The 12,057-nt window shown below is 62.4% G+C and overlaps 1 protein-coding gene across 33 annotated transcripts in view; it reads left to right on the plus strand.

Moving 5' to 3' along the window:
- Nucleotides 1-12,057, plus strand: part of MYO18A (myosin XVIIIA) — a 36,649-nt gene that overhangs the window by 1,063 nt on the left and 23,529 nt on the right. For 8 of the 33 annotated variants that reach the window (XM_032129690.1, XM_032129694.1, XM_032129659.1 and 5 more), the window contains exons 2-7: nucleotides 3,607-4,689; nucleotides 9,758-9,814; nucleotides 10,192-10,869; nucleotides 11,060-11,122; nucleotides 11,326-11,430; nucleotides 11,830-11,865. In XM_032129690.1, the coding sequence (XP_031985581.1) occupies nucleotides 3,682-4,689; nucleotides 9,758-9,814; nucleotides 10,192-10,869; nucleotides 11,060-11,122; nucleotides 11,326-11,430; nucleotides 11,830-11,865 (1,947 nt within the window). In that variant the 5' untranslated portion in view covers nucleotides 3,607-3,681. Of the gene's footprint in view, nucleotides 1-3,606; nucleotides 4,690-7,802; nucleotides 7,987-8,861; nucleotides 8,930-9,757; nucleotides 9,815-10,191; nucleotides 10,870-11,059; nucleotides 11,123-11,325; nucleotides 11,431-11,829; nucleotides 11,971-12,057 lie in introns of those variants that run through there. The other 25 variants (XM_032129691.1, XM_032129660.1, XM_032129666.1 and 22 more) reach the window with 16 other exon arrangements.

Genomic DNA, 12,057 nt, shown 5'->3' on the forward strand with positions numbered 1-12,057 from the left:
TGTCAGGCTGTGAATTTGGGGCTGGAAAAGGGTAATGAGGGAGGCCTGTGCCCTGTGCTGAGGGGGCTGTAACCCACCTGTCCTCCCTCAGCTGGTCATGGAACCATCTCCCACCTGGCAGCCCAGCTGAGATCCTGCCCCACTCCCTCTGGGTTTACCCTGTAAGACCTCTCAAGCTGTGTCATTTCCTGGCTTTGGGGCGAGACAGATGCTTGCACCCCCTGCACCCTCCTGGCCCAGGGTGACCCCTCACAACCAGTCTGGGTCCCCTTTGCTGTTGGACATGGGGTTCCTGCAGCAGGAGGGCCTGAAATCCTGCTCTGGGGACAGCCTGTTGGCACATCTCATCTGTGACTCAGGTAGATCCGGGATTGTTTTCCTCTTGACACATTCCAGCATTGTCTGTAAGGGAAGGCACTGCAGAGGGATTTGGAAACCCCCTAAATTTCCTTGTTTCATGGAAAACTTGTGTCCAGCAAAGAGCCATCACGCAGGTCAGCTCCCATTTGCCCTGCGTGGGAGCTGGCCTGGCCGCTCAGAATCGCTGCCAGCAGCTCCCGCTCCCTGGCACAGCATCATCCCTTCCTGGCTGGGCGCAGCCAGGGCATGGGGTACCCCAACATGGTGTGCCCAAGCAGAGGACAGCCACCAGCTCCTGTGCCAAAGTGGTGTGGGAGCACAGCCCTACTGCTGGCATCAGGGAGCAGAGCAGGGAGGGCAGGTGACCGTGAAACTTGCTGTGCAGGTCCCTGCACGGGAGCGTGTCAGACGAGATTGCGTCTCGAGGAGGGAAGGAGTGGCTGGGAGTTTCAGTGAACGCCTTCCTCCCTGCCTGGAACTCCCTGACGCCCTGGCAGGGACACGGGGGCTCATGGCTGTGGTGGGGGGGGGACATGGAGGAAGGTGCATCTGGCTCCTGCTTGAGTGTCTCAGGGAGGACTTTTGGCTTGGGGAGCATTGAGGTGCATCTCTCTTTCTGCCATCTGGCCCTTCCACGGTGACATCCTCATCTTTTGCCAGCCCAGTGTCACACAGCAGCATCTTCGCGTGCGATCCCAGAGCGCAGCCAGCGCCGGCGGGCGCCTCTCCCTTCCCTGTCACGGCTCATGCACGCTGCTGCCCCAAACATGCCTGGCCAAGGGGAGTCCCGGAGCGAGCCCGGGCTGAGTCAGGGAAGGCGCGTTGGGGCTGAATCAGGAGCAAGGAGAAGCTCGGCAGCCGCCTCCTGCTCACGGCATTGGGCTGCACCCATCTGTGGCAGGAGCTTTCTTGGGGAAAAGGGAACAAACCACAATTTCCACACGGGCTGGGGACACCAACGCAGGGGGAATGCTGCAGTCCTTTCCCCAGCCCACAGAAGTCCTGTCTCCCTGCCCCACTGCTGCCTATTGTGGCCCTGAGTGGGGCACACGTGGCTGCGGCAGTGGCCGCCAGTGCTGCCTGATTAGCGATGCGGCTGGGAACGCTGTTCCCCCTTTTTGTTGGGCATACAAAGGCTGCGAGGCAGCCTGTGTGCCGGGAGAGAAACCGCCGAGGACAAAGAGCGCGCTGGCTGCCTGTCTTCTGGCGCTGAGGCTCTAACCAGCACCTGCCTGATGAGTGGCTCTGCTCCCAAGGGATCCCCGGGAAGGGTCCCAGCAGCCATGGGGTGAGCACTGGGTGCTCCCAGGGGTGCAGCCCTTTCTACAGCTTCAGGGATGCCCAGGCTACTGTGGTACCAGTGGTACGTGTCACACAGAGGGGACAGGAACAGGTGCAGGTGGTTTCCTCCCTGCCATTGTCTGTGCTGAGGCCCTGGCACCCCCAGGATGGTATGGCCATGGGGCCCTTTGTGACAGCACCTGCTGTGCTGTCCCATGGCTTGGGTCAGCGATCACCCCACAGCCAGCAGTTCTGGGAGAGGAGAAAGGAACTGGGTTGTTTTCATGTGTTTTGGGGTCCTGCCCTGCCCAGGTCCTGCTGTGGGTCTGGGTAAAGCCCCAGGTGCTGTGAAGAAGGCAGAGCAGCCAGAACCCCGGGGCTGGATGATGCGGACAGAACTGTGGCAGCGCCTCTGGCCATGGCCAGGAGCCTTGCAGCTGCAAGCCTGACCTTGTCCCTCGGGCTGCTTCCCCTCACTGCCTCGGAGGTATCACACACCCAGGGCCAACAGTGTGCCATGGCTTGCAGAGCTCTGTCCTCACCTGCCCTGTGGCCAGGCCTCTCCTGTGCACGTGTGCTTCTGCCTTGGCCCCGAGGGGCAGCAAGGTTCAGGGAGTTCCCTGCCATCCCTGTATGGCTTTGCCTAGGGGAAAACAGGTTTCCCTTGTCCCACTGAGTGTGTTCAAGGGCAGTGGAGACCATGTGCCCTTGCAGGGAGATGGTCCAGGCAGTGATGGTGATGCAGTACTGATGCTGTGCTGGAGCCAAGGTGCAGCTTGGCACAGAACATCCCCGCACCCCAGGTAGAGCCCGCACTGCCACCGTGGGCAGCGCTACCCATCCCAAACCTTGTCCCCACACCCGTCAGAGAGCTCTAAAGCAGATGCTTCAAACGTGGGGAGCTTTCCTGTTGTCCTTTGTGCTGAGGTTAAGTTCCTGTGCAGTTTCCTGCCCTGTTATATATAGCTGTCAGCCCATCCCACGGGCGCTGCCAGCCGCCTGCTCCACTTTGGAATTGTTTACCGGCAGCCCAAGCGCTCGATGGAGGTTGGGGGGGGCTACCAATTACCCCAGGGGCAGAGGAGTCCCATAGCACCCCATGCAGGGTGAGACTGTGGATGCTCCCAGGCACTGGGTGTCCCCAGACACTGGGTGCACATGGGGTTTTCCAGGAGGGAGCTGGGTTTTCTGCCCAGCCGTGTTTTTCCCACTGGAAGCTGGGTGCTCCCCCCGCTCTGCGCGGGATGCCCGAATGAAAGAGCGACTGTTCCTGGAGGTTGCTGGCAGCGTCACGAGCCTCTACGTCGCCCTGGCTAAAATTAGACACTTATCAGTGTTGGGAGGGATGTGATTTTACAGGTTCCTGTTTATTAGAGCAACCTTTGCTCCAGGCCGTGTTTCCAGCTCCTCCCTGGTGGGGACACTGCCCACGGCAGTCCCTGTGGTTTGCGGTGGCCGGAACCAGGATGAGCAGCAGAAAGGCCTCTGTTTCCTCGACAAGGGGCTTTTGAACAGCAGGCAGGACGCTGGTGGCTGGATGGGATGGGGGTTTTACCCTGGGGATTGTCGTGCCGGCAGTAACTGCTGCAAAAGCCACCAGGATATTTTCTTCCCTGCCCACCCGTGCTGCTCCAAAACAGCTCCTGAGCTGCTGAGGGCCTTGCCTGCAGTCAGCCCCAGTGCCAGGCACTGCCAGGCTTCTGGGCTTCTTTTGTGGTGTCTCTGGGGGTACAGGAACATCCCTGTTGCATCCCTGGGGCTTGGTGCCCAGCCAGGGTGAGGACACATTGACTGGGGCAGTCTCAGCCCTGTGGTGCTGCGGTCCCCAAGGAGGGTGGGAATACTGGGACATGGCCCAGGGGTTGGGGGTGGCAGCTGGGATGACCAGTGGGGTGGATGGAGGGTGGTGGGTGGGTGTTGGCCGTCCTGCTCTCTGATGGCACCCTTCCTGTCTGTCCTGCACAGGCGGCCGTGCCGTGACCAGCACCCCAACCCAGTGCCGTGCCGTGGGGGCAAGAGCACCCCAAGCCCCCCATCACCATGTTCAACCTGATGAAGAAGGACAAAGAGAAGGATGGGGCCCGGAAGGAGAAGAAGAAGGAGAAAAAGGAGCGAATGTCAGCAGCTGAGCTCAAGAGCCTGGAGGAGATGAGCATGCGCCGGGGCTTCTTCAACCTCAACCGTGCCTCCAAGCGGGACTCCAAGACCCGTCTGGAGATCTCCAACCCCATCCCCATTAAAGTGGCCAGTGGCTCTGAGCTGCACCTCACAGATATTGACTCTGACAGCAATCGGGGCAGCGTCATCTTGGACTCGGGCCACCTGAGCACGGCCAGCTCCAGCGACGATCTCAAGGCGGAGGATACCAACTTCAAGGGCTCGGTGCTGCAGCGGGCAGCCAAGTTCGGCTCCCTGGCCAAGCAGAACTCCCAGGTGATTGTCAAACGCTTCTCCTTCTCCCAGAAAAGCCGGGATGAGAGCACCTCAGAGACCTCCACGCCCTCCGAGCACTCGGCAGCCCCGTCCCCCCAGGTGGAGGTGCGCACGCTGGAGACCCCACTCGACAAGCAGGGGGTTCCCCCCGGACAGCCCTGCGCCCCTCTCACCACCTCCCTGCGTGCCAGGGTGCCGGAGCTCGTCGGGAAGAGGTTCCCTGCCGAGCTGCGGCTGCCCGCCCTGGTGCCCCCCCAGCCCCCCACCCCACGGCAGCTGGAGCTGCAGAGGCGCAACACCGGCGATTTCGGCTTCTCCCTGCGCCGCACCACCATGCTAGACCGCGGCACCGACGGGCAGGTGTACCGGCGCATCGTGCACTTCGCCGAGCCCGGAGCCGGCACCAAAGACTTGGCCTTGGGCTTGGTGCCGGGCGACCGGCTGGTGGAGATCAACGGGCGGAACGTGGAGAACAAATCCCGGGATGAGATCGTGGAGATGATCCGGCAGTCGGGGGAGACGGTGCAGCTGAAGGTGCAGCCCATCCTGGAGCTGAGCGAGCTGAGCCGCTGCTGGCTGCGGGGCGGCCAGGGGACACGCCGTGCTGCCTGGGATGTGAGTAACGCCGGCCCCGGCACGGGCCCTGCCGGGCCTGCGTTCTGCCAGTGCCAGTGTCTTCGCGGGGGTGTTTAGGTTGGCAGGGGCTGTGGGAAAGAGCGGGTGCTGGGGCTGCTCCGGCCAGGAGTGATGCACAGGGAGGAGTAGGAGGCTGTGGCTGGGATGCAGCAGTGATACATCTGGTCTTGCAAATCGTCACTGGCGGGTTTTGCCCCCCAAGATGCTCAGGGTGCTGTTGGGTTGGGTCTTCCTCCTGCCAGAGGGGCTGCAGGAGAGCCCAGCTCTGCATTGCCTGCGGGAAGTCTGTCCCCATCTCTTTGCTAACGGAGCACGGTCCAGCTGAGAAGGGAGCTTTGCTCCTCACTGCCCGGAAATTCCAAAGGCTACTTTGCAGAAGGACACTGCCTGCTCCACTGCCCACGCTGGCGTCCCCCACTGGGATCCTCCCCGGGGACTGGGGCAGGCACACAGCGTGCCAGGGGCCGGGAGCTGCTGCCGGCGTGCGCAGCCCTGCGTACGCGGCTGCTGCTGCTGTATAAATAGAAACTTAATGGCTGGGTGACCCACATCCCTCACGCCTGCTGCCCGCCACTGCTGACCCTGCCACAAGCTAACCAGCGTCCTGACCAGCCAGCAGCAGAGCCCCCTCAAGTGCCAGCAGCCTGCAGGGCTGGACCCCCTCCATGGTGGCACGGGATGCAGCAGCGTGGCGTTGTTTAGCATAAAACTGGACTTGTTTAGTGTATTTTTAAGCCTTTCTTAGGGATGGAGGATGCCTCTGTCTGCAGAGCAGGTTGCCTGCACTGGCGAGAACCACACTGAGCATGGCGAGGCCCTGTGCCTGCGGGATGGTGGCCAGGATGGCGTGAGGGTGACTACGGGGCTCCATGTGCTCCTCGAGCAGATGCCGGCACCGCGGGGTGGAGTCTGCGCCAAGCCACAGCGGTGGCTTCCCCGCAGCTCCTCCCCGGAGCCCTGCAGGCGTCACCGGGCAGTGCTGCCTGGATAACCCCGTGTGGACACGGGGCGCGGCTGTGACCCTGGCACGGAGGCAGGTGTGCGTTGGATGTTGGCACACGGGGCCAGCGAGGCGCTTGTGCCTTCCAGGAGCGCGGGGCTGGGCTGGGAAGGGAGAGAGGAGACGCCGGTGCCGTTGGGGCTGCATGGGAGAGGCTGCAGCCTTGTGCCGGAACGTGGTGGTGTGGTTTGACGGCATCAGCCGGTGGGAGCTGGCCAGAGGGCTGGCACTGACCGTGTCGTGGGGTTTCCACCGCAGCACAGGCACCCGGCACAGGATGCCTCCTCCTCCTGCGTGGTGCACCAGAGTGACACGCTGTGGCTTTGCCGGTACTAGGGAGCCCAGACTGGGGAGCTGGGTGCACTTGGGGGTCTCTCACACAAGGTGCTGGCACACAGGGAGGCCTGGTTCTCCCCCAGGCCCCACTAAGCTCCCTGGAATGTTTCTGGTCCTAATTTAAATAAAAATGATCCTTTTTGAAACAGGAAATTATAGACATATTTTGGGCTGTTGCTCTGGAAGCCCCTCCCCAGCTGGAGCAGGACGGTGCCAGGCTCTCTGTGCACCATGGGGGGGTTTAACCCCCTCACCAGGTCTGTGTTGAGTCACCCTTGTCCCTGTGGACCCGGCTGGGCAGGGGCAGCACCCGCCGCATCTCGTGGGGTTGTCAGTGCTGTGGGGTGACAGGGGGCCAGCCAGTGGGACAGCATGGCCGGGTATTGGGGATGGGGTGAAACCCCCTCTGTGTCCCAGGCTTGCTCCCAGTGTGGCGCAGCTGGGCTGGCTCAGCTCCACACTCGTATTTATTTATTTACCAGCGAAATTCCTCAGGCAGGGCCCAGGCGTGCGCCGGCCCAGCAGAAATATTCCAGAAACGCCTCTGACCGCTCCAGGGCTGCAGCAGGACCACAGGCATCTGGCGGGGGCACTGGCCGACCTTGCATGCCACTGTCCACGGGCACCCAGCTCCCTGCAGGTCGCTGTCCCCAGGGTGCAAGGCCACTGTGCCATGGCGTGGCTGGGTTCCCTGTGTCCCACCAGGGTGGGATGTGGGACTCTCATTGTGTTGGAGGCACTTTTATCATTTTTCCGTGCTTGGGAGGTTCTTGGTTTGGCTCTTTTTCTGCTCTCACTGAGGGGTTGGTGCTGCTGTGGTGTCCCAGTGTGGGGGAGTCCCAAGGGGTCCTGGGAGGGGGCTTGTGTCCAGTGGGCTCAGCCATGGGCCAGCATGTGTCTGCCAAATTTCCTGGCAAAGGAATGAGAGAAATAATGTTGGCCAGGCAGAAATGCTGCTGTCACCAAACAGCTGGGCTGGGCATCCCAGTGGAGGTGGCTCCAATGCTGAGCTCTCTGGGGACACCCATGTCACCACAGGCACTCTCTGCTGTGTTATGCCAGCCCTGCCAAGGGTGTTTGATGTGGCCTGTCCCTTGTGCAGTGGGGTGTGCCAGGCTGGAACCCCCTGCTTCCCATGGGAATGGTCTTTTGCTCAGGACACATCTGTCTCCTTTAGATCGGGCAGGGACCTGCTCAGCTGCCAGCTGGGGTCCCAGTGTGCCATGCCTGTGTCACTGCTGCTCCTCCATGCCACCAGTGTGCCTGGCTCCCTGCCACCAGCTCCTTCCAGCAGCCCCCTCACAGGGAGGCCCCCGACCCCCAGCCCCTTGCCTGCTGCCCCACTCCTGCTGTTTCCAGGGAGACCTTGGTCTTCCAGGGGCAGCTTTGCCATGAAAATGTCTTTACCATGGGCTGCTGGGGTGCTATCCATCCCCAGGAGCATTTTGGGGGGGACTTGTGTTCATGGGAAAGCTGGAGGAGGAACAAGAAGTGTCAGGGTTGCACCGCCTGGCACGACACCAGGAACCCAGCTCTGACACCAGGCACCCCAGGGTACAGGAGTGTGCAACCCCATATCTTGAGGCACAGAGCCCTCCCTGGCTCCCCCAGCTCCACAGCTGCACTTGGCTTGGGGGTGTCTTTCTCTCTCTCTCCGTGTGGACGGAGGCCGGGCAGTTCCCCCCGCGGCGGAGCCCACATCACTTCCTCTGGCAGTGGCGGCGGTGACGGTGGTGGTGGCGAGGCCCCACTGCCCGCGTGTCCCCCCCCAGCTCTCCCTCCGGCTGCTGCTGCACCGGCGGGGCCCTTGCATTCCTCGGCTATTTTTAGGGTGGCCCTATCAGCCCAGCTGTCCCCGCTGCCGGCTGCCGCCCCACTAGTGCCTCTCCCGTGCGGTGCCGCGCTCGCCCCGGTGGAAACCCCGCTCCTGGCTCCCTCTGGTAAGGTGGGGACCCCCAGCGTGGCCAGCACGGCTTGGGGAGCACGAGGGGGGCATGTGGGAGACAGTCCTGGCACTGGGAGTGGGGACTGTGAGGCTGAACCCACCCCTGGGGTGCTTTGGTGGCTGGGGGTTGTTTGTTGTGGAGACCTCATGGCCAGTGCTCTCTGGAGACCTTTGTGGCAGTGCCAGGCTGCTTGGAGGTGGGAGTGCTGTGGGCAGGGGGTTTGGGGGTTCTGACCCACAGGTGGGTTCATCTCCAGACCCTAGTGCTCAGCCTGTGCTCCCGGCGCTGGCATTTCACAGCGTGGTGATGGTTGGGGGGTACAGGGGAGCCCTCAAGGATGTACTCCCAGACTGCTGGGTTGGTTTGGTGGCTCCCCTGTGCCACACCTGGCCGTGGGAGGGGGCTTCTCCCCAGTGGCCCCAGGCACAACCTGGGGTTGGAGAGCGGGTGCCATCCAGGGCAGGAGGTCCCACCAGAGCTGCCCGGCTGCTGGCACAGGGTCAGGCTCAGAATAAACCCTGGCTGTCAGGGCAAGCAGGGAGCTGGGGCAGAAAATATCCCTTCCCTCACCCTGGCATTTGCTTACCGCAGCGGGCTGGCCCGCTCGGGGGAGTGGGGCCACGGTCCTGCAGCCTGACTAAAGGGGCTTTTTTTGCACGGTGAGCTTTGCTAGGTCTCAGACTGGTCACCTGCCTGTCCCCAGAGCCCCTCCTGTGGGCACTGTTTGTATGCTGAGCAGGGCCAGGTGGGCTCAGACCCCCGCTCCTGAGGATCCCAGGTGGGGAAGGGCACCATGCCTGTACCCTGGGCCGTGGTTTGGCGTTCTGTGTGCTGTCCCCAGTCCGTCTCACCTCTCCCTCTCTCCCCAGCCAGGGCTGCGGCTCCATGAGACATCACCATGGCGTTCTCATCCCGTTTTGCATTCTGGGAGCAGAAGGGAAGTCTCTCTCGCATGTTTGCCTGCACCCCACATTTGGGTCACGCTGCTGACCGGCTCCCCCAGTTTGCCCAGTGCTGGCACCATGTTTGGAGCAGCACTCCCAGCCTCACTGTGCTGCCATGACAGGGGCTGTGCCAGGCAAACAGGAGCTTGGCCAGGGCTGGGGTCACCAACACAGCCATGCATGTGATCACTAACACCATCACTAACGGCTTTGCCAGTGGCTGGTGCAGCCCCTAACTCAGTGTGAGCCACCTCAGTGCCACCTCCCAGCCAGGAGCTGCTGTGTGATGGCGAGTCGGAGTGTGCTGGCCACAGGATGCACCACACGCTGCCACTACAGTGTCACAGCCAAGTCCTGGCACTCAGAGACATGGCTCAGGGCAGAGTTTGGCCGCCCACCCCCCCCCAGAGGCCCCTGGTTTCCCCGGGTCAGCAGGGATCTGGCATGTCCCACTTGCGGCTGCTGCAGAGATTAGCTGGTGACACTTAAAACGTGCTGTGACACCGGGGGGGATGACGTGCAGAATGACAGAGCCCTTCAGGAGCGGTGATGGGACTCTGAACCAGCTCCCTCACTGGCTGCACATGATGAGAGGGCCCAGGCCACCTCTCCCACCTTTGGGGTTTGCCATAACCAGGGTGCATCTCTGTGCTTCACCCCTGTTTTTTTCAGCTGATGGGAAGCCTGGAAGGACACACGTCCTTGTCCCTGCAGTGGGCTGCAAATTGGGGCTGGCATGGAGCAATGGTCCTGGTGGGTTTTCTGGCAGCGAGGCCCCACAGTGGGCTGAAACGTGCTCCTCTTGTTTGTCTGACCCTCAGGTCAAGGACGAGGACAAATCTTTAGCTGTGAAAAGACCCGTGAAGGAGGACGGGGCTGTAAGTGTCACAGGGCATGGGCAGGGTGGAGCTTTTGGGGATGGGGCTTGTCCTTGGTGGGAGCAGCCCCTGTGACAGGGCTTGGGGACACCATGCAGGGTCATGGGCTTAGTGATGCCCTGAGCACTGAGTTTTACCCCCGTGCTGGCAGCCTGAGGGTCAATGGGTCACTGTGTGTGGGGCAGGGAGGTCACCACTGCTCCTTGCCCTGGGATCCATTGTGGGGCTGTAGGTTGGTGGGGAAGGGTGCTGTGTCCCAGTGCTGGGGTCTGGCTGGGAGCTGTGCTCCGTGGCAGGGCAGAGCCCTGGGCACCACCACGTCCCAAAGAGCAGTGGAGGCTGGACCTCCACTCACACTGGTGTCATTGTGGCTGCAGTCAGAGAGCCTGAAGGATGCAGCATCTGCACCCCTGAAAGCTGAGCCCCCAAAACCTGAGCCTGGGAAGAGCTCTGAACCCACTAAGAGCCCTGAGCCTGTGAAGAGCCCCGAGCCACCTCCTGGGAGAGGAAAGAGCCCAGAGCCGGTGCTGAATGGGGCAGCTGTGAATGGGCTGGAGGGCCCAGCCACTGAGGAACAGGGAGACGATGGCCAGGGGCTGTCCCGCCGCAAGGTGGTCCGGGTGGTGCGCAAGGTGGTCCGCAAAGTCCTGCCAGGGGAGGACACTGGCAGTGCCAAGGAGCCGGGACGAGATGCCAAATCTCCTGAGCCAGTGCCACCCCCAAGGAAGGAGGAAATAGGCCGTACCAGTGTCCCGGCTCCCCCAGCCCCGCCACCTCCCCCCACCGTGGTGCCTTCAGCTCCTGCCAAGCCAGAACCCAAGGATGAGATCTCAGAGGGGCTCAAAACCCTCATGGCAAAGGGCAAAACCAAGGAGCACCGGCCACGGCTCCGGCCGGGGGACAGGCAGGAGAAGTCTCGTGAGCCGGCTGGAGGGGACGCAAAGCTGTCCCCGGGCACCGAAGCCAAGCCACAGCCACCAGTGCAGCCTTCAGGAGGGAAAGCAGAGCCAGCAAAGGTGCCTGCTCTGAAACCCACAGCCCTGGAGAGGCACAAGGTACCGGTGTGTGCACGGTGGGGGATGCTCTAAGTGTCCCCAGTGCAGCATAGTGTGATCTCACCTGCATGGTTTGCAGTGGTTTTGGGATGTGTGGTGTGGGTGGGAGTCACTTTTTTGGGGCAGTCGTGTGTGCTGTGGCCACTCCATCATACTGCCCCTTGTCTCCCCTCCATTTCATGTGGAGAAGAAGCTGCAGACCAGCGAGAAGCAGCCGACCCCTGTGAAAACTGCCCCGGCTGCCCCCCAGCAGGTGTGTAGGAGTGGGGACCCAGGTCCCTGGACACTGTGGGTACGTGCTGGTACCCAGCTGTGCCTTCACCCTGGGACCTGCCCCAAGCACTGATGGGCTGCAGGGCTGGGAAAGCCCTTGCAATGACCCCACTGGAGCCCGTGTGCCAGGGCTGTGAGGATTGTGGGGCAGCTGGCCTGGAGCTAATGGTGCTCTGCCTCCAGGCTGCCCCTGACCCTGCTTCCCCTGGCCCCACATCCCTGCTGAGCCCATCCGAGGAGGCGCAGCTGCGGCTGGAGAGGATCTTCACCACTTCTGTAATTCCAGAGGTGTTGGTGCTTGCGTGTCGCCTTCCCAGGGACGGGGAGACGTGGGCACTGTGTGGCTGTCCCGGACATGCTGTGTGCTCTGCACACAGTGACTGTACCCCTGTATCTGGCTGCCAACCCCATGGTCCATCTCTGGGTGACACTGGCAGCAGGGAATGGATGACCAGGGCTGTTGGTGGGTTTGGGGATCATTGCCCAGCCCAGTGTGTTGGGAATGGGGAACTGCTGGCATCCCCGCGGGGGCCCCAGGCACGCTGTGGTGGCTGGGATGGATGATGTCCTGGTGGTGCTGTGTGAATCATGGCCATGCCAGGGCCCTGTGGCTTGTCAGGGTGCTGCTTCTGCTCTCTGCCTCTCACCCCCTCTCTTCTTTCTCTCCTCCTTCCTTGCTGCCATTAGCTGGACCCCGCCGCCTCCGGTTCGGCACCCAGCCAGGTACTGTACCCCCGTCCTCAGGAGCCCTCTGCCTCCACCAGCGACCCCCTGCCATCCTCTGTCTGCCGGTGGGCTGGCATCTGCGCCCGTGCCTCGTGCTGGAGCGTAAGGCTTTCCCCATCCCACCCTGCTCCGTGGGCTGCCACGGGGCCGGCAGGTGCCAGGGCAGCCAGGGCTGGGTGCCTCTCCCCT

The sequence above is a fragment of the Corvus moneduloides genome, chromosome 20 (genome assembly GCF_009650955.1).
Source record: "Corvus moneduloides isolate bCorMon1 chromosome 20, bCorMon1.pri, whole genome shotgun sequence".
NCBI classification, from domain to species: domain Eukaryota; kingdom Metazoa; phylum Chordata; class Aves; order Passeriformes; family Corvidae; genus Corvus; species Corvus moneduloides.